The sequence below is a fragment of the Alligator sinensis genome, unplaced genomic scaffold (genome assembly GCF_000455745.1).
Source record: "Alligator sinensis unplaced genomic scaffold, ASM45574v1 scaffold687_1, whole genome shotgun sequence".
Taxonomy (NCBI): Eukaryota; Metazoa; Chordata; order Crocodylia; family Alligatoridae; genus Alligator; species Alligator sinensis.
Genome location: NW_005842662.1, coordinates 517454 through 538330, shown reverse-complemented (window position 1 = coordinate 538330; position 20877 = coordinate 517454). Strand labels below are relative to the sequence as shown.

The window sequence follows — 20877 nt, the reverse complement described above, 5'->3', positions numbered from 1 at the left end:
GGCGGCCCCAGAAAGGGAAGCATGAAAAATGTCTTCAGCTCTGGTTAATCAGAAGAAGGGTCAATGCTATGGCAGTGGTTCTCAGCCTTTTTAGACTCAAAGGACTCCCTTGTTAGACTCAGACCAAAGGCACCCCTTGGAAAATGCCAGCTGTCTGTTTGCACTATTTTGGACTGCAGAAAAATAATAAGCCAATTCTTCCATTGCAAAGAACTTGGACCAACAACAGCACTGCTATGGGTTCCTATTTGAAACCTCTGGCTTTATCTTGCAACTCATGTTTGCTCACCTACCAGCGCTACCATTGCGTGGCAACTCGCGGCACTCTTGAAAGGATCTCAGACCACCCCAGGTGTGCTGTGGTTGAGGATCACAGTGCTATCAGCTTAACCTGGTAGTGAAAATCAGGTTCAGGATTTTTTTTTTTTTTTTGATTGGGAATGCTTCTTTAAATATGCTGTAGTCAGCAGAGTTGGCAGGATGATAGCTGGCATCTCTGTATCCTGTGGAAAGCTGGAAGGCATGCCCCATTTAGATTTCTAGTAGGGGAGGGGGGGAAAAATCAATGCTTAAAGACCAAAAAGGAAGATGATCAGCTGGAAGTTTATTTCTCCAGGCTATAAAAGCATTACTGATGCTATCGGGAGCTGTGTGTAGTAAAGCTATGAAGCCACCTAAGCTAACAGATAGAAAGTGACACAACCAGTTCATGTCAGGAACAGGCGAAGCATTTTGCACCCAACAGATCATTCAAATTCCCTTCCCTGCCTCTCCCCTGACCTTGACAAAGCTACAAGCAGCTGAAAGATCCTTCAAAGACGGCCCCATTCAGAATTAACTTAAATGCATATCTACAGGGAGGTCCCAGCTGTTTCGATCTGTCTGAGCACGGTGGAGTCCTGGTCATTGATGGAGCCTCCGAGGTGCTACAATATAAGCAATTCAGGTCTATCCTTAAATCATATAGGGGTGAGCTTCCTGCTCTTGATTCCAGCCCCACCCTGTAGACAAAGCAACCAGTGCCTGTAGCATCTTTAATAATATAGGGCAGTGGGATCAGGCTGGAGCAGCTTGCAGGTCTCTCTTAAAGGCAGGGGTGAATCCTACCAGCTATATGGAAACCTAGCTACTCTTTAGCAAGTGAGAGGGTGGCAGGATCAAGCTTTGGGCCTGCCTGAGTAAAGAATTTAGGCCTCCCGATGCTGGCTTGGAGGCATTTTGCAGAAGCCTGTACTCTGGGAAGTGAGAGCCTGGGAAGCAAGGGGCCTGGAAAGTAAGATTTATAAAGATGGGCTGAAAGAACTAGGGTTCTTTCGTCTGGAGAAGAGAAGACAGGGGACATTTGCTAGCAAATCCTAAATACCTGAATGGGAAGATGGAGACAGGCTTTTCTCTGGCTGTAGGGGACAGGACTAGGTACAGTGACCTCAAGCTGCAGCAGAGGAAATGGAGGTTGGAGATCAGGAGGGACTTTCAGACAATGAGCGTGGCCAGACTTTGGGACAGGCTGCCTAGAAATATTGAGAAATCCCTGGAAATTTTCATTAGACACACTTGGCTGGGATGATCCTGCCCAGAGCAGGGGGCTGAACTAGATGGCCTTGTGCGGCCCCTTCCCACCCTGTTCCCCAATGATGCTAAGAGCAAGGCCTGAGGACATGGGCATATGGAGAAGGTCCTCCCCCTCAGTCACCAGGCAGATGTAGCTACGTACTGAGAACAGGGGAAAGTCCTCAGTCCCGCATGGCTTTTGAACGCAGGCTGCTCACTCAGGGCTGCAGGGAGCCATCTCCAGCCCCTTGCAGTCCCCAGTCCAGGACCCTTTCCCGAAAGAAGAGACCTGCTTATTTTTGAAAGAACGGAGAACAGCTCAGCCTTTGAAGCCATAGCTGGCAAAGGAGGAGCAAGTGTTGGTGCTGCTTTATTGCTAATAAAGTAGCCCAGTGGTTTGAGCACTCACCCAAGTGTGAGACCTGGGTTAGAGGCTCTCAGCCTGAGGGATTCAAGCCCATCTCTCTGGAAAGTGCCCTCGCCACCAGGCTAGAGGCAAGGCTAAGTGGGGAAACCTCCTTCTGAAGTCAGGCCACTGTGCAGCCTCGAATTCAAGGTTTGCTAGCAGGAGGCAGAGCACGACTGTGCACGAAGGGATAACTTGGTTCCCCAAGACGAGGTGGAGGCGTTGGCCTGTGAAGCACAGGTTCATGTAGGACGGGGCTGTCCATCTTCTGAGCACCGAGAGTGTAGGTGTATTAGGTCTGATCATCACCTGCAGGTGCCAATTCAGGACTGCAGGGAGACCCTTAAGTGCATCCAAAGCGTGAGCTATCAGGCACACCTCACTGCAGCATGTCCCACCAGCTATGCCAGGTGGTCCTGGCACCCGGTCTTCGGCGTGGTTTCACCCAATCTTAGGTACCAACCTTTCCCCACTTGGAGCGCAGGGGGCTCAGGCACCAGTTTGGGTTTGTGACTTCTCTTCCTAGAGCCAGAAACACTCAGCATTGTCATACCCGAATCTCAGGAGTCTCAGCTGTTTCGCTGTTCATCATCTGCACACCAGAAATAAGAGCAATTCCTGACATCAGGAGATGCTGTACAGTAAATGCATGATTAATAGATTCATAGATGATAGGGCCGGAAGGGACCTCAATAGATCATCGAGTCCGACCCCCTGCATAGGCAGGGAAGAGGGCTGGGCCTAGATGACCCCAGCTAGATGCATATCCAACCTCCATGATAATGGCAAGGTATCCAGGCAAATCGAGTTGGTCTAATAAAAGGTATCACCTCTACAAGTCCTGACTGACAATGGCAAGGTACTTATGTGAGGACAGCCAGGGGCATAAGACCTATAAATCCAAAGCATGCTCCGATTCACCCCCCAGTGCACAGATATTGTGAACTAAAATGCAGGGAGACACTGGACTGGGCCCATCCCTGGTGAAAGTGAGTGAGATGCAACCGGCTCATACTCATTTGGGGGAGGCCAGCTGCATGGCACATACGAGCCAATTGCTGCCATATTTAGATGCAACAGAACAAATTGGGAAGTGGGATGGCCTCCAGCTTCCCTCACTTTGGGCAATATTTCAACACCACATAGGGGCTCGCCTTCTGCATAAAGGGCCAGTTCCACTTGTCACATAATGGGCCAACCTTGTTCATGCGTATGTGTATCTGGCTGCATTTTTAATGCATCGCACTTTTCAGCTGAGAGATCTCCATCTGCATTGTGGTGCCACATGACTATCAGAGGAGACTGATATTGCTATGTGCAGTAGAGACAGATTAGGCCTTCCCTTCTCTTTGCCGGCTGCCCCATGTTCTCATGCAAACCCTAGCACCTGTTGCCCCCTGAACTCTGCCCCGTGTTAGCATGCAGCTGGCGCACAAGCCTGGGTCCTGATCCTTGTGCACCGCTGAGCAGTGCAGGAGATGCCCGTTTCTCACCGCCCCCATTTCACTCTCCTTTTTGGCCAGGGGAGGTTGTGGTATGCAGGTGATGGACCTAGCAAACTTTCCACTTCTCTCCACCATGCCGACCCTTTGCTGAGATGCTCAGCAGGCCACTTCCACAGTTCCCCTTCCAGCAGCAACCATCCATGAAGAAACTGTGGCAGTTCAAAAAAGCAAAACAAGGGAGGTTTCCCTGGTGGGAAATTATGATTAAAATCAGCCAGGATTTAAAGCAAAACAAAGCCCCCAGAAACACCCCAAGAAAAAAATCCCAAACCAAATCAAAAAACCCACAGATGAAATAAAATTGAACCTATGGGTAAGCTAAGCTAGACAGGACTACTGGCTACTCTGGGTAGGTGTCTTTAGTCTGGTATGGCATAGAAAAATAGAAAACAGTGGTCTTTGCATTATACATGGGCTCACCTGCTGTTGGCCTGCTTTGTTGGAAATGAAGTTTGCTTGTGAATGGGGTCTGAGGCTTTGGTTATGAGGGGTGTTGGTATATTTGCATTTTATCCCTGGAATATCCACCGATGCACGTGCACATGACACATTACAAAAACCCACAGACACGCGTAGGGAGCTTTTAGTAGTTTTTAAAAACAGCGTCTCAGACACGAGCAGCTTGTCCAAGATACGCCCAATGGTAAAAGCTTACAAAACTTGAGCAACGGCTCCACATGACACTTTCTGCTACACTGCAGAGTGACGGCAGTGGAACAGCTCCGTGCAACCAATTCTTTCCATGCTGAGTACCATCCAAATGCTGTAAAAAGTAGCACGGTATAGTTAGTTGTGTTAAAATTAGGTTCAGTGTGACAGTAGTATGCAAATGCAATACAGGAGCCTTGGTCTTTGGAAACAAGCCCAGAGGGTTCACGTCCAAAAAAAAATCAACTCAGATTAAAATGAGTTAAATTAACAGAGAGCAAAGGCAGCCAGGATTGCTTGTCCACGCCTCAACTTCATGCCTGTCCTCCTTACCCCACTCTGCAGCCAGCCCCACCTGTCTGGCGGTTGTTTTATTGGATGGGATAACGCAGGTGCAAAGCAGAGGGCTTCTGCTAGAGGAAAGACAACCCTCAGGGGGTTCATTTGAGGACGGTGGGTGGTTTGCAAATGACACTCCCATGAGTGCCCTGGAAGCAGCATAGCTACCCACTTAAACAGCAAGCAGAAACAGGCAACAGGAGCATCTCTGGACCGGGAACCAGTAAGCAGCTGGTACCAGACCCATCTGGAAGGATTGCTGCTGAGTGACACCTTCCACGCTCTTGTAAGGGATACACAAAAGGCAACCTGCTTTAGTCGCTTAATAAGGTTAATGTCTAAATAAGTTAATAAATAGGCAACACTAGGCTTTATAGGAAAAAAAAAAAGGCTGCACTTCTCCGGGTGGCAGGCAGCAGAGCTAGGACACAGCAAAGAAGAGTGTCAGTACTACTGCTGAGCACAGCCTGTCCTGGTTGCCAAAGCCAGGCGGTCTCCCTTTGGCATTAGCAGTCCCATTGGCAACAGCGCTCCATCCCACACCCTCCATCTGGAGGCAGTTCCCTCATTACAAACATCTGCTCTAACTTAAAAGCACTGGGCTTAACTCTTCTGCAGCATCTAGTGAATTTTGGGGGCCTCAGCGTTCTCAACCTGAGATGCCTTCAAGGGGCCTACATCTTTAGAGCACCAACCTTGAGGAGACTGCTTTGGGCACCAAGGTTCAACGTGACACCAAAACCTATTAGTCATTCTTGAAAAATACAGGTCTTGCTGTGCACGAGTCATCTGTGGGACAATGCTGCAGGGTGAGAACTAGCAGCCCGTGGTCTAGCTCGGTTACCGCAGGATTTCCTGCCCCTGCAGTTTATCACCACAAGGTCCCTTCCAACCCTCAAGATCTATGAACAACTAGCTCTCTTACAGCCTTGTGAATCAACTGAGCTAAAGGCACTTGAGGAAAAGGCAGTGAGGGCCAGCTTCCCCATCTGTAAAATGGGGCTATGGAGGCACAAAAGTGGCGAGGTGACTTGCCCAACTTGACCTGGTAGGCTGGTGGTGGGTGGAGCAGGGACAGGAACCCAGCTGTCCTGCCTCCTGCTCCATCCACTGGTTTATACTGTCTCTCTACAGCCCATCTGGTTCTTTCTGATGACTGTCCCTGAAAGCAGGAGACCTAGATTTCATAGATTTCATAGACATTCGGGCTGGAAGGGACCTCGGAAGATCATCGAGTCCAGCCCTCCGCCCAGCAACAGCCAACAACTATCTACTTGGAGCCAGCTCCAACAGACGGCTGAAAGTCGGGAGGACAATTCATCCTCTTGTGCCTTTATGTTGTGCCATGGAAGGGCCTGCATCCCATTGCTGGGTCACCTCCTTCATTGCCTCCTGCAGAGGAGTCCCTTGCATAACACGTCAGTCCTGCTAAGTGACCTCCCATCTTACTGCTGGCATCCCCAAGGTACAACTAAATACTATCACGACTGGCGGGCCATCTCCATGAGGCCAGAGTTGTGGAGCGTGGCTGATAGGAGGCTCTGCCAGTCTAATTTTGCTGTGATGCTCAATGCCTGTCTGTCGAAGAGCCCGGGCAACGTAGTGGAGAGAAATGCATACCAACGCTGGAGCCTGAGTGTCAGGAGATAGCCCAGCAGCAAAGAGTTATCTGGCATGGCAGGAAGGAAGGAGGGGAAATCTAATGACAGGCCCACCGCAGGAGGAAGGGACAGCGCCCAGAGACAAGAACCGTGCGTGCCTGCGGGTGGTATAAGGGTAGGTCATTAACACTCAGCTGGACACCAAAGAGACGGCACCAGGTGGGCATTGCACAGCCTCACTCCAATGCTGCAGCGAGCTTCATCCCCTCCATCGTCTCCCTCCGCCTGCAGTCCTGGCCTGCGGGGTGAGACTTGGGGGTGGATGTGAAGCACGGCTCCTCAGCTGGCCTCAGCTTCCTTTTTGCCATCGCCACCCATATCCCAACAGACAGGGTGTCCCAGTGGGGACACGGTGCCCCCAGGGCTCCTTCATGCTCCGAAGTTTCCTTGGGGGGACGGGAGGTGCTGCAGGGACTGGCAAAGCACAGGGAGGAAGGGCTCTGCAGATGGCTATGTGGGCCCGTGGCCAGTATGGGGCTGATGTTAGCCACGAGGACTGGGAAGTCCTCTCTTTCACCTGCCAGGTTAGGCAGTACAGGCTTGCCACCCCCGTCCAGCTCTGTGAGGCCCTTGGCAGAGTCGCTGCACGCATGTCTTCCCATGCTAGCGGGCGCGATGCTGCCTGTATCGGCACTGAAGTACACGGTGGAGCCGTCATGTGCCTGGGCTGCGCCTGCTGGGAGGTGGCTGGGGGGCAGCAAGTCTGGGTCCCCTCTGGCACTGCTCTCTCCAAGGCGTGGGTCGGAGCTGTCTCTCTCTTGGCTGCTTTGAACATCATGTTTCCCCCTGGACGCCACGAGGCCGGATGGTGCTGCCTCTTGCGCTGTTCTTACAGAGATCAAAGTACCAGGCTTTCTGCTGGCCAAAGTCATGTAAGAAGTCTCCTCTCTCCTGCTCAGGCCTTCCCCAGCTCCATTCTCAGCTACTGGCTGCTTGTCTTCCCCCGCTCGGGGTTTAGGAGTAACAGGCCATCTCCCAGCCTTGGCGTTGGGGTACTGACTCACCACCCCGCCTACAGGATAAACCTCCCCAATGCCCCCGTCTCCGAAAGCAGCATTGATCTTGGACACGTCTCCGGTCTTCAAAGCCAGCTTTACCAGCAGCCAGTGGTGGTGGTTGGCCCAGTTGTTCTCCAGGGCAGTCTGGCCTCTGGGCTCTCCCAGTGAGGAGTCGCCCTGCACGCCGGGTACAGACCAGGCAGGTACCACTGTTGAGGAGTCCACATCTTCCAGGCCTGGAAATCCAAAGCGCCCTCCCGCTTGGTTTCTGGATGGCAAAGAGGATCCTTCTGGCCCATTCCCCCAAGCAGCCATGATGCTGCAGGATGTCTTCAGGGCTTTCTGCCAGATCTCCGTGGACTTGGGGTGGAGCAGGCCGTAGTAAATGACCAGTGCCGCACAGCCTGAAAAAGAGCAGAGGTGCAGGGTGACAGGCTTACTGACATCTCTGCATAGCACACAGCGCGAGAGAGGGAGAACCATGTACAATGCATGGCATCCAAGCAGAAGTGCCAGTGCTGATGAACACAACTGCACAAAGTGCTGGGACAGTGTTTGCTTTGCAAATTAAGCGTCTGAATGTAGTTAATGGAAGGGACCTGATGTGGTTGCCTTCCTTACATGCCGGTGTCTAGATACAATATGGTTGCAGACAACCTGTGGACAAAATCCATCTCGGGGCTTCAACCCAGCTGGTCAGTCAGCAGTAGTATCAGACCGAATGCAACACCTTACTCAGGGACCAGACAACCCCATGCCAGACACTAGACGTGGGACAAAATGATGGCCTCACCCCAGGAAAACTTGAAGATTGAGTACAAGACAAGACCTGGATGCAGAGACCTGGCAGAGATCAAGAAAACAATGAGGCCATACCCGTCAGCAGGACAGACAGGGGTTTCAGGACATGAGCAGCTAACTGTAGTGTCCCCCTGCCATGGAAATGGTGTGCCAACCTGAAGGGTAGGAAAAATGACAGCTGGCAACTCTGCAAAGGGCAGCATGGAGAGGAAAGGGCAACCCCACGGGCACAAGGACAATCATGAGGCGTGGCTTCTCTGCCCCACTTTGTCTGCAGCAGCTGGGACCTCCCGGGGTGGGTATGAAGGGAGAGGCATTGGTAGTGTTAGCTGCTCATCTCTTTGCAATCAGAGCCAGGAGACAGAATTGCAATCACGCTGCTTAGCTCTGCCCTGTCCTGCCTCTATCCAAGAGTCCTAAAGTTTGCCCACAGTGGGTCTTCCAAGGGTGGAGAAAGCGGCTTCCCCATTCTCCCTCCACCCTCACACGGAGGGCCAGGAACAAGGAGGCTTGGCTTCTGGGCTACAGTCAGATAACCTCATCTTAGACCAGGAGCCTGCAAGGAGCAGGCAGCAGTACCACAGAGTCAAGGCTGATGTTTTTTCAGACAGGCTGTGCCCAACATTTGCCATAAAGCAGCACCACAGTCAGATTTCCAAGGCATTACCTGAAGCCAGGGTTGCAGGACAACAACCAAACCTGCCTTGCAGTAGGGGAAAAACCAGCACATTTCCACATCGTTCTCTCTCCACATGCTTTTGCCCCAAAGGAAGGGACTTGTCTTTTAGAGCCCTCCTCAATTCTTTGGCAGGTGCCAAACCAGAAGACGTCCTACGAGGAACTGTGCCCATGTTAGAGCACTGCCAACCTCAGAAGTCAAGGGTCAGGCCCCCAAATTAAAATAAAGGATGAGATTTTAAAACAAGCGTCTTTGTCTCTTGCTTGGAGCTGTTAGGTCATACTCGGGTTTCCCTTTTCCAATCTCTCTGTGCAGACACAAGGGCTCAGAAAATAAGTTAAGAGGAAGAAAGCAGGCACTGAGTTCAGGTCATCAGATGAACCCAGGATCTAGAGCTTTAAGGAAACAAACCACACTAGACACCCGCTCCTGGGAGAGGATGCCGAGGGTCAGCAATAGTGTTTCTACTCCTGGGTTTTTCAACCAGTCTCGCTGCCACCTACCCACCCGCCCAGAGAGGCAAGGATTCAGAGCTTGAGAAAGCAAAAGATCTTACCGATAACGAATCCCGACAGGACAACCCCAGCCTGGCACAGGCTACTCCACAGTGCGCCTTGCAGGTCTGCAGCCACCAACAAGAGGAGGATGTTTTCAACCAGCATGATCTGTCGGGGAGAGTAAAGAGAGCCATCACGACAGAACTGCACCCCGTTTGCGGGGTGCAGACACCCTTCCAACATGGCACAGGTTACACAGCACACGCAGAGAAGGTCTGGACTTTGCCTGGGTGGTTTGAACCCCCTCTACCCGCTTTCATCTTCTCCCCACACGCGTTCTGAATGGAACCAAAACGTGGCTCATAAAAACAAGTGACAGCTCGTGTGGCATCCCTGGTCCACCAGTGCACGGGCAAAAGCGCAGAGCTGGGACCAGCAGCAGAGACGACGGTGCCAGCCATTTCATGCACGTCTCAAAAAGGAAATAGCTGTTACTGGATTTGGAATGAGCTCCCCGGAGCTGCCAGGCAGCCCTTTGCATCAGCAGCAAATTCACTTCCTCTTCGTAGTTCCTAAAAAGGAAGATTTCTGCAAGAGCGCCGTGATGATCTGAGGAGTCCGCCAGTACCGTTAGCTATTTTTGTTTGATGACAGTAAGTTATTAGGTGATTGTCTTTATGGATGCCTCTGTCCACATAAGTTATTAGGTGATTGTCTTTATGGATGCCTCTGTGCATGTGCATTCACTTACTGTGAAGCTTCCAGTGATGCATCCCATCTGCCAAACTAGAAGAGCAGGGCTGGAAGGGACTGCAGCAGGTCAGCTCAAGGCAGGATCATCCTTGGGGAAACCAACCAAGTCAATTCTTTGTCAAAGCTGCCCTTAAAAATGTCCAAGGATTTGGAAATGTCCAGTCTCCATTCCACCACCTCTCTGGTAGCCTGTTCCAATGTTTAACCACCTCCCTAGAGAAAGTTCTTTCTAATATTCAACCTAAATTGCCCTTGCTTTGGGTTAAAGCCATTGCTTGTCCTGTCCCCTGCAGCCACAGAGAATAACCTATTACCAACTGCTTTATTACCATCCCTTCAGGAATATGAAGACTTATCAAACCCTCCCTCAGCCTTCTGTTCTCCAGACTGAATAATCCCATTCTTCCAACCTTTCCTTGTCGGTCATGTTTCCCAGACTTTTAATCTTTCTTGCTTCTCTCTGCTGAACTCTTTACAGTTTCGTCTTTCTTGAAGTGCAGTGCCCAAAACTAGACAAAGTTCTGCTGATGACTACTGACAATAGAGGGTCATTATAACTTCATGGTCCTCTCCTAGGGTAAGGCACCTTGTGACACTTGGTTTGAGCTGGGAGAAGATACTTCCTCCTCTTGTCTGGACGGAGATGAGAAGTGGAGGTTTCTAGCCACGCGACAGAGAGAGGGTTTAGGAAGTTCTCAGAAGATGGAGGCCTGGTCTGTCCTATAAAATGTCACCAGCAAACTTGCAGTTCTGCCAGGGAAACAGAGTGCATCTACATGCAAAGCACCTCGACAGCCGTAGAGCCCTCCTTTCTGCCAGTATAATTACTCTGGTGCTTCTGCTCCTTGGCTAGATGCTGTGGCAGGTGTAATCTGCTCCGGCAGCAAGGGAGATGAAGCTGCCATCATAAAATGTAGCTTCACAGGCTAAAAATAAGGACAATCAAATCTCACCCCTCAGGGCAAAAGCTGATGGTTGCAAAGCGCAGCAAAGAACATCTGCCCTAGGAAACCTCACTATTAGGAGTAAGAGAGGAGAGAACATTTATTCTGAAGCACTATGCAAAGGTCACAGATTGAAGCCCTTTGAACAGGTCTGCTAGACCTTTCCTATATAGTTTATTAAACCCTGACTATATAGGCATGTTACAGGGCACCCAGAAGTCGTCATGGGTCTTACAGTTTTATTAGTCCTTTATGGTTTCTGTTGCTCCTTTGCTAGTAGCATGAGAGCTGGGAGTCAGAGCACTTACCACATAAAACACAGCCACCCTGTACCTGGAGGGGCCGTCCCGGAAGTTAATGTAGCAGAAGATATACGTGGCTCCTACCAGGCAGTTAAAGAGTCTCCAGCGACTGGGACTTGTGATGATGTCCGTCTGCTGAGCCACCAGCCAGAAAGACATCACTAGCCAGTGAGCACCTGGGAGAGGAGAGCAAAGGACAGAAGTCAAATTAGCACCGGGGAGGGGACCAGCTGGTAGATGCTCCTGTAGATGGCACAGGCTGCCAAGTAACCCGAGTCAATGCACAAATGAACAGACTCTCTTCCATTTGCCATTTCCTATGAGCCAGCATAAGGAAAATCAGGCCCAGGCCACACTGCAGAAGTAAGGGTGGGTCATCCAACACCTTTCAAAAGCTGTGCATTTACCAGAAAGAAGAGATGAACCTCAAGTTCACTGACCTGCCTCCGGAAAACTACTGGGCTATGGAAAGCTTGATTTTCCTCTGACATATTGGGGCACTGGGCACGGCTTAAGCTGCAAGGTTTAACTGGGGTGCACTGATGCTTCTGCTAGCACTTAGAAAACTCAGTGGCTGGAGGGTCTTGCTCTTCTGCTCAGGGTCATATTGATCCCAAATTTGGGGGCAGGAAGGAATTTTCCCCCCCTAAGTCGGTCAGGGTTTTTGCCTTCCTGTATAGTACAGGGCACGATCCTCCTTTCAGTATCCTCTGCAATCCCTTCCAGTCCTAGGTTGACACAACCCTGCGTAGGTGGGTGACAGGAGAATTCAGCCCTCCTGGCAGACACAGGAGAATATTACCTGCACAAGTCCCGACAGGAAATCTCATCTTACCTGCAACGGCAAAAACCCAGATAGGATAGACTCTTGCAAACAAAGCCAGAGCCATGACCCGGGTCCCCAGCATCCCCATCCTCCACAAAAGCTGGCACAGGAGGGCAGCCGCTGGCATGTAGAGATGTCCTGGTTTCATCAGGCATGCAAAGCGACTATAAGAGACCAGTGCCCAGGAGAGGGAGAGCAGGGACAGTCCAGCACTGATGCCTACAAAGGAAAGCAAGGGAGGTGCTGAGAAAAGAGCCCCATGATGGGTCCAATACTCCTGTGATATGCAGCCCCTAGTGCCCACAGCTCGCCCTCCAGCTGAGCTATTCCACCAAACACTCCTCTGCTGAACTGTGGCTGTTCGCTACTATAAACTCTGCCCCATTTTCTCTCCTTCCAGCTTTCTCCATCTTATTAGGTGTCCAAACACCAAGATCAAAAGCATTCTTCCCAACAGACTTGACATAAGAACTGATATTTACTGGGGTCAGACCGTAGGTCCATCTTGCCCAGTCTCCTATGTCACACACTGGCAGAAAGCGAAGCTGAAAGGGAGAGTGAACAGGGTATGACCAGGGTCTTTTCCCCTGTTCCTCTCCTATTGCAGCCTCCAGCATTTAAGGTCTAGGAAGTTCTGATTCAGAAGCTGTAGCGAACATGCAGAACAGGGGTCAGCACGCGTATCAGAGCATGGCACACAAGGCCATTTTGCTCTGCACGTCACAGCCAGCCCAGGCTCTGGGCAGCTGCCACCAGCCACAGAGCCCAGGTTGATCGCAGCAGTGGGGAGGCTACAAGCTCCGCTGCAAGCAGCAGCTGCCCAGAGCCTAGGCTGGACGTGGCAGGCAGCTGGGAGGCCGCAAACAGCTGCACCGGCATCCAAAACCCTGGCTGAACTCTGTGCTAGTGATAGCTGCACATGCGCCTCAAGTTGCATGGCCAGGAAGGGGCCAGGGGCAGTGCAACCCCAGTCCCTTGCCAGCCATGAGCCCCGAGGTGCATGTGCAACCACCGCTGTCGCAGAGCCGGTACCAGGGCTCCAGACCCCGATGCAGCTGTCTGCAGCCTCCTGCTGCTGCCCAGAGGCAGCTGGGAAGCTGCAAACAGCTGCACTGGGCTCCAGAGCCCCGGCTGGGCTCCATGGCAGTGGCAGCTGCATGCATGCCATAGGGCACACAGTGGGGAAAGGGCCGTGGCAGGACAACCCTGGCCCCTTCCCTACTGTCCACTCAGAGGCGTGTGCGCACCCGCTACCAGCAACGAGGATTGGGCCCCTCGTGTCTCCCCCACCGTCTGCCTCTGGCACACCAAGTTGAGGTGTGGGGCGAGATTGGGGTGTTTTGGCCTCTGATGTAGCACATGGATTTAGCGACATGTTCTGAAATACTCCTGAGCATCGCAGCCATCAATTCCTCATGCTTGTTCAATCCCTTGGAAAAGCCAGCAGCCTCAGCTACAATGCACTCTCCACTGGGCTCTTTTTGGCTTGCGTGGCTTTTAGGTGGACTGTCACCACACACCTAAATTTTTAGGTGGTCGGGTAAAGAAATGAAACGCTCCTTACCCCCTCCCTGTACTTTGGATGGCAGCTCCCAAACTGTGGAAGGCAGCACCCTATTTGCTGCAGGAAGGGCCAACTTGCCCATCAGGGACTATAATGAATGGCCACAGCTCTAGAAATTGGACTCCATGGTCAGTCCCTAAGCCAGGAAGGTCCCCAGCACACCCAGGGATTCCCTCAGCAAGCCAGCTCCAGGAGGCTGGAGGCTCGCTGCACTGACACCACTGGGGCCCCAGATCCCTTCCCAGGTACCATGCTACCTGCTCAGACAAGAGCTGGGCCTTACTGAGGAGAGGACGATAGCCAGGCAGTCTTTGGGGGGTGTCTGCTGGCAGGACTATGTCCATTGTGAGGGGCCGCAATAGGAAAATGGAAGAACCACAGGACGCCTTTGTGAGGGACGGGCCATGCAGCCTTTGCAGACAGACCTGGGACGAGGCCTGCTGGGTCCACAGCGGCACAGACATACGTCTGCAGCACCAGGTGCGGCAGGCTCTGCACCAAAGCCTCCAGGATCCGCAGCACCGCTGCGTCCCCCTGCTGCAAGAGGTGATCTCTGGTCGCGGAGCTCCTCCCTGCCTTGCCGGCTGTCCACAGGATGTCCCAGTACCTGGATGAGGACAGAAGCACCGTCAAGGTCTGACAACACCCGATTCGGATTGCACTTTATATCAGCTTTGCAGGCTGGCTTTGGATCACACCCTTGGAGAAACACAGGCCTTGGGAACTTGGACAGTTGCTGATGCTTCTGTGAACGGAGCCCAGCGTTGCGGGGGGCATGAATCAATGCCATCCTGAGCTGGTGGCACCTTCCAGCCAGAGTAAAGGAGCAGGCATGGTGCAAGGCAGTGGAAAGGGACAGCCCTGATCTTTACTGCTCCTCTGTAAAAAAGCACATTGGTGGTGCTGCACAAGGAGTTTTTGGAAGAAGTTTTGGATGAAGTTTTGAATACACCCGCCCTCGAATTACACACTCCTACCGTCCTCGGCCCTTCCTCTTCTTCCAGAGGGGCTCTCCCCACCTACTTTATCAGGTTAAACGCGTGCGTCAGCGCTAACAGACTAGTCAAATGTGGACACACGGGGATGCAAACAGTTTCCTGCATTTTAATCTGCTCCAGCAAGCATTTGCTTAAAAGGTAGCTATTGCCCTAAACTCCGGGCCCCCAGTCAATCTTGTCACCTGGCAGGCTGTCTGTCTGTTGGAGGTTGTGCATTTTTGTAATTCAGGCAAGTCCAAACACACTTCCAACATCCCCATGCTGGATTTAATGAGCACAAAGAGATTACGGATGAGCCTGTTATTGCCTTCCTCAAGCCCAAATAAAAGCCCTTTAGCCTCTAACTCATTTCATCTGCTGGCTCCTTGGGCTGGGCAGAGCACATATAAGAAAAGGTTCCCCCCAATCCAAAGGCCCGTCCTCCTCCCTCAATAGGGAGGGACAGCCACACACCCCAACAGGCCCTGACTCTTCACAGTAATTGCACAAGTTTGAAGGAAGGGCAGCATTTAAACTGATGCCACTTTGGGTACCCACTGTGTCCCAGGTGCCAAATGACAGGCAGCCTGTCCCACTGCTTAACCCAATGGATCCATCTTAAGTGTTAACTCCCACCCAAACAGCACCGTTTACAAGCTTTAACCAGAGTCCCAGACTATACGGCTTGCAAAATGGAATGGCTTTGTCATCCATTACACAGAATTGTATCCTGATTCTGGATCGCAGGTTTGGCTCCTTCGGGCCAAAAGCAGACCTCGGTCTGTCTCTCTGAAACCCAAACTCTCAGCCATCTCCTCAAGCAGGTCCTTAAGGAATACATTTCTAAGCACTTGGAGGAGAAAAGGGTCATTAGAAACAGTCAGCATGGATTCACCAAGACCAACCCAGTTGCCTTCTGTGATGAGATAGGTGGCTCTGAGGATGCAGGGAAAGCAGCGGACACGATGTACCTTGACTTTAGCAAGGCTTTTGATACAGTCTCCCACAACATTCTTGCAAGCAAGCTGAGGAAGTATGGGCTGGATGAATGGGCTGTAAGGTGGACAGAGCCCTGGATCATCAGGCTCAACAGGTAGCGATCAGTGGCTTGATGTCTAGTTGGCAGCCAGTACAAATGGAGTGCCCCGGTGGTCAGTCCCAGGGCCTTTTTTTTTTTCCCCCAATATCTTCATTAAAGAGCTGGAAGATAGGATGGATTGCATCCTCAGCAAGTTGGCAGATAACACCAAGCCAGGGGGAGTAGTAGATATGCTAGAGGGTAGGTTGAGTATTCAGAGACACCTAGACAAATTGGAGAATTGGACCAAGAAACCTCAAGGACCTTGTTGAACCTTAAGAAATCTCCTGAGGTTTAACAAGGGCACGTAGAAAGTCCTGCACCTAGGACACAGCAATCCCATGCACCAGTACAGGCTGGTGCTGACTGGCTGGGCAGCAGCTCTGCAGAAAAGGACCTGGGGTGACAGTGGACAATAAACTGGATATAAGTCAACAGTGTGCACTTGTTGTCAAGAAGGCTAACGGCATCCTGGGGGTGAATTGGTGTGCTGATAGTAGATAGTAATAGATAGTAATAGCAGATAGTAATAGAAGTAGTAACTTCCCTCTATTCAGCCCTAGTGAGGCCACATCTGGAGTACTGTGTTCAGTTTTGGGCCCCCACTACAGAAATGATGTGGACAAATTGAAGAGAGTCCAGTGGAGGGTAATGAAAATGGTGATGGGGCCGGGGGACAGGACTTCTGAGGAGAGGCCCAGGGAACTGGGCTTATTTAGTCTGCAGAAAAGACTGAGGGGGGATTTGATAGCAGCCTTCAACTCCCTGAAGGATGGCTGAAAAGGGGATGCAGCTGCCCTCAGTGAGGGCAGATAACAGAACAAGCAGCGATGGTCTCAAGTTGCAGCAAAGGAGGTTTAGGTTGGATATTAGGAAAAAAATTCTCACTAGGAGGGTGCTGAAGCACTGGAACGGGTTACCTCTTCTTGCTGTTTGCCCTTCGAATTCGAAGATGACCATGACATCACTGGTTGGTTTGGTTTCCGTGAACGCGTGAATGGCTGATCAGGCTAATTTGTGCTTTGAACTGTCTACAGCACACTGAGCAAGAGATGCCACCTTGGGTTGCTTGATCAACAGAGGACGTGCTGCTGTTGTGAGATTTGCACGGTTGGCACTCCTGCTCTGCCTCGGCAGTTCTCCGCTCATAAACGGTAGCTCCAGTACAGACGAGGCTTCGCCAGGTAGAACGATCGTGCGCGAGATCTTCCCAGGACTTGGGGTCAATGTTGAAATGTTTCTAGGATGACTTGAGGGCGTCCTTGAAGTGTTTCCTCTGAGTTCCCTGAGAGCACTTTCCCTCCTTTAGTTCACCGGAAAAGATCTTTGGCAGTCACTCATCTTACATCCTGGTGACAGGGCCTGTCCATCTCATCTGTGGTTTCATCAGCAGTGCAGATGCTTGCAATGCCCGCCCGAGTAAGAACCTCAGTGTCTGGGACCTTGTCTTGCCATCTTATCCTCACCAGTTTCCCCAGACCAGTTTCCCTTAGATGTGAGCTCTTGAGATCCCTTCCAGCCCTCATTTTCTATGATCTTCCTTCTCAAATCAACACGGACACCACCACGATCCTGCCGGTCCTTCAGGCCCAGAACCTGGGCATCATCCTCTACATTAGGGGTGGGCAAAATACGGCCTATGGGCTGGATCTGGCTTGCCAAGGGATTTTATCCAGCCCGCAGCAGGTCCCTAAGCCCCATCCCTGGTCCAGGCCTGGTGGGCAGCCTGGTCTGCGGCATGCGCAGCTTGTCCCACTGCTATCGGGTGCATGGCAGAGCAGGGGTGGCATGGCAGCTGGACTCTCTGCCTGGCTCCAACTCACTTTGGGGCACTGGATGGAGAAGGCAGGCAGGTGGGGCTTCCATGGAGACCAGCCTGGGACCCCTGCAGGCAGGCACACTAGGCTGGGTGGATGGGATGGTGCCACAGGTGGGGAGGAGTGTCCAGGAGTGGGACAGGCAGGCGGGGTCCAGGATCGTGGGGTGGTGACAATGCAGGGCCAGGCCCTGGGGCAGATCTGCTCCCTGCATGCCTCAGTCCATGGAACCGGCGCCCGTTGCAAAGGTGCGTGGGGAGCAGATCGGGGCCCCTACAGAAGCTCATGGAAACTTTTTAAGTGGCCCTGCAGGCCAAATACTTGCCCACTCCTGCTCTACCTGGACTCCTCTCTCGATCCTCATATCTGGGTTGTGCCCAGGACTTGCAAACTCTTTCTCTACAGCTTCTTAGATGGGGCCTTCCCTGTCCAAGCACACAGCTGGCTTGCATCCCATCTCACTTCTTAATAACTGCAGCACCCTTTCCCCTGGCTGGGACCAATGCATCCTTGCCCTGCATATGCTCATTCAGAAAGCAGCTGCAAAGAGCATTTTCCTAGCTCTCCCTCTATGTGCAACCACTAGCCCAACAGAAGGTGTTTGCCTTCCCTTTCACAGTCCATAGTCCCTCTTCTTGTCATCCCTCATTCAGCACGGGAGGATCAGCTCCCACCTTAGATCAGCCTTCGTCATGCATTGATTGGATTTCAATTCAAAGGCCTTCACGCTTGCCCCCAAGCTGTCTCTCTCACTTGCTTAGACAGAGCGACTCTCTTCCACAAAGCTGCCTTACTATTTTTCTTCAAACCCCTTCTTAAAATTCTCCTTTAGCCTGACAACATCTTGAGAAGGATTAGACTGCTCCTGGTCCATGGCAACTACCTCACTGGGCATCTCTTTGTCTCCTTGTCCTCCTCCATCTGTTTGTACCCAGCTGCGACTTCTGCTCTTAAATTTTACATGAGCCCAGCTGGAGGCTCTTGTGATTGGAAAGTGTTAACTGTTAAAACTCCCCAAAAGACTTACAAAAACAGCTGAACTTGCTCAACTTGGCAGGGCCTGACAGCCTTGCAAAAGCCACGGTAATGGTTCACTTGATGTAATCAAAGGGCTTGGTACCAGACCCTGAGAAGGAATAAAAGAGACTTGCTTGGAGGCAATAAACAAGGGGGCTGATTACCTGGGAGGATCAGGAATTGCCCAATAGGACCCAGTAAGCAGACCCACAGGCTTTGAGCTCAGTGCAGAAGAAGATAAGATTGAAATGTGCTTCTCTGCAATGGAGGCACAAGCGTGATGAGTATCTGACTCATTAATCCCATGGATGCCCTTTGTGACTGGACCATGCTATGAATGAGAAGAAAGGAGACTATATGAAGTATCAGGTTTGGGTAAGGAGGGTCTCAATGATAGTATCCCTGTGTTATCCCCTGCCTGCCAGCAATCTGGCCATTCCCACCTCAGATCAGGATCTCTCACAGCAACTACAGCCTGCTCTGGCAACAAACTCACAACTTTGTGTGCTCCAACTGAGGGACACAAGGTTGTGTTAGCTGCAACACTCCAGCTGCAAACTCTCTGGGGCAGGGACCATAATTTATTCTGCATTTGTACAGCATTTCATGCTATGGTGTCCCTAAGTACTGTGGTAATACAAATTATAATAATGATAATTGCAAGTGAGGCTTTGGTCATCAAAGGCTGAGTTTCAGGACCATTAAATCCACTTACAGCTTTTGGCTCATGCTTCTCGCCCAGCAGTTTGCTATTTTAATGCATTGGGTGGCTTGGCTGGAAAACAGCTGTACAGGCTGGACTTCCGCCCCAGCCAAGCAGAAAAACAGCTGTACAGCTGGACTTTCACTCCAGCCAAGCTGGAAAACAGCTGTATAGGCTGGACTTTCACTCCAGCCAAGCACTTGACAGGTAACCTTATCAACAGCTGAGCTGCATGCAGAAATCAGCAGGGAGCATTCCTTGCCCTGTGTGCTAGGCAGGAAATGGGACTAAGCGATCATCACAGACTATCCTGGCCTAAGAAAGACACTCTCCAGGGGCTCCTATAATGCCCAGTAATCTGCCAGCATTATTAAATGTGGCTGCACACACTCAAGGCTGAAGAGAAGAAGTTCAATAACCAAGACAACTTCTTTATTTCAATCTTCTGTGTTAAGAAAAGTGTGATGCATCCTCTGAGATATCTACTTACAATAGCACAATTATGCTCAAGGCACAAAACAATCGCTGAATTCAGAGGGTCGCTGGAGAATTAATCAGCAGTTAGGGATGAAGTGTAAAGGTTTGTCGGTATTAACCAAACATGTTCCCTAGGCCAGATCGCACTGGGGAAAGATGAAAAGTTTCAGGGACTTTTCTTTAAAAAGAGAGCAAAGAAACCTTCCTTCCAGCAGTAGGAATGGTGAAACAATCCCCAGGATGCTGCACCACTTGACATGCCGCTGCTCTTCTAAGAGCTATAAAAGTCAGTTGAGCTGAATAATGATGAATGGGATGTGTTTGTGCACATCAGTGCAATGCCAGGACCAGTCTGCTCTTGCATCCACTTGTCTTAAGGCCCCGTATCCCCCAAGAACTAAGGGCCAGGCTAGCACCATTCTGGCAAGCTGTGGTGGCACATGGTTCTCAGGAAATCATAGCAAATCTCACTTTTCAGACTACAGAGACACCCACACAACCCACAAAGTTGTCACCACCACCTATAGTTACATAGACATATGCATGGATACACACACGCACTCCATGCAAACGATACAGACCTGTCCCCAGGCGGTTAGATCAGAAACCCCTTAATTCTTCAAATGTGGACGAGTCTGTTTCTTACCGTTTCCAAATCCCCAGCTGCAGGGCATGCAGCATCACCAGAGCGCAGCAACATCTGTGCCCGTCTGCCTGGAACCAGACAAAGCTGAGGAGCTGGACGAGATAGCCAGGCAGAGACAAGGCAATGGTTAGCCCACACCAGAGGTACTGGCTGGAGAGAAGAAAATGGACAACGGTGCAGATCTCTGGAAGAGAAAAGAAAAAAAAAACCTGATAGGAGGGCAGGCAGCCACACTCCTCCTCCACCTTTGCTCTTCTTGGGGTGTAAGGAGGACATAAGGAGGCCATAATCCATCTATCCAGCCTAGCGTCCTGTATGGACCATCTCTTCCAGGGCCTGGCCAAGCTGCTCATCTACCAGACTAGGATGGAGGCACTGGGAACCCAGGACACTGAGGGGCTGCCTTCCTTTCACTCCTCTGCACACTTTTGTCAGCAGAGTTTCACTGGGCAGTGCCCACAACCTCCTTATATACACATTCAAGGGGCAGTGGGTGCTTGCTGGTACCCCTCTTTGGCACCCTAGCTATTAACCTTTTATCTGCACTCCTTTTCCTGATTTTATCATTTTTTGCCCCAAGGATTGCATTGTTGTACAGTTAGGAGCCTCCCACGAACTCCCGAGAGAGGCTTGTAGTTTCCTGGCACATCTAGGGATGACAGAGGCCTGTCTCTCATGGCGGCACAGA

The 20877-nt window shown here is 51.3% G+C and overlaps 1 protein-coding gene across 1 annotated transcript; it reads right to left on the bottom strand.

The window, feature by feature from the left end:
* Positions 1-4043: 4043 nt before the first annotated feature.
* XKR5 (XK related 5) lies at positions 4044-20367 on the bottom strand. Its single transcript, XM_025215700.1, has 5 exons — positions 20190-20367; positions 11920-12129; positions 11091-11260; positions 9145-9253; positions 4044-7512 (listed from the first exon to the last, which is right to left on the bottom strand). The coding sequence occupies exons 1-5, from the start codon at positions 20215-20217 to the stop codon at positions 6287-6289; spliced, it is 1743 nt and encodes a 580-aa protein (XP_025071485.1). The 5' UTR covers positions 20218-20367; the 3' UTR covers positions 4044-6286.
* Between the last annotated feature and the right edge of the window lie 510 nt (positions 20368-20877).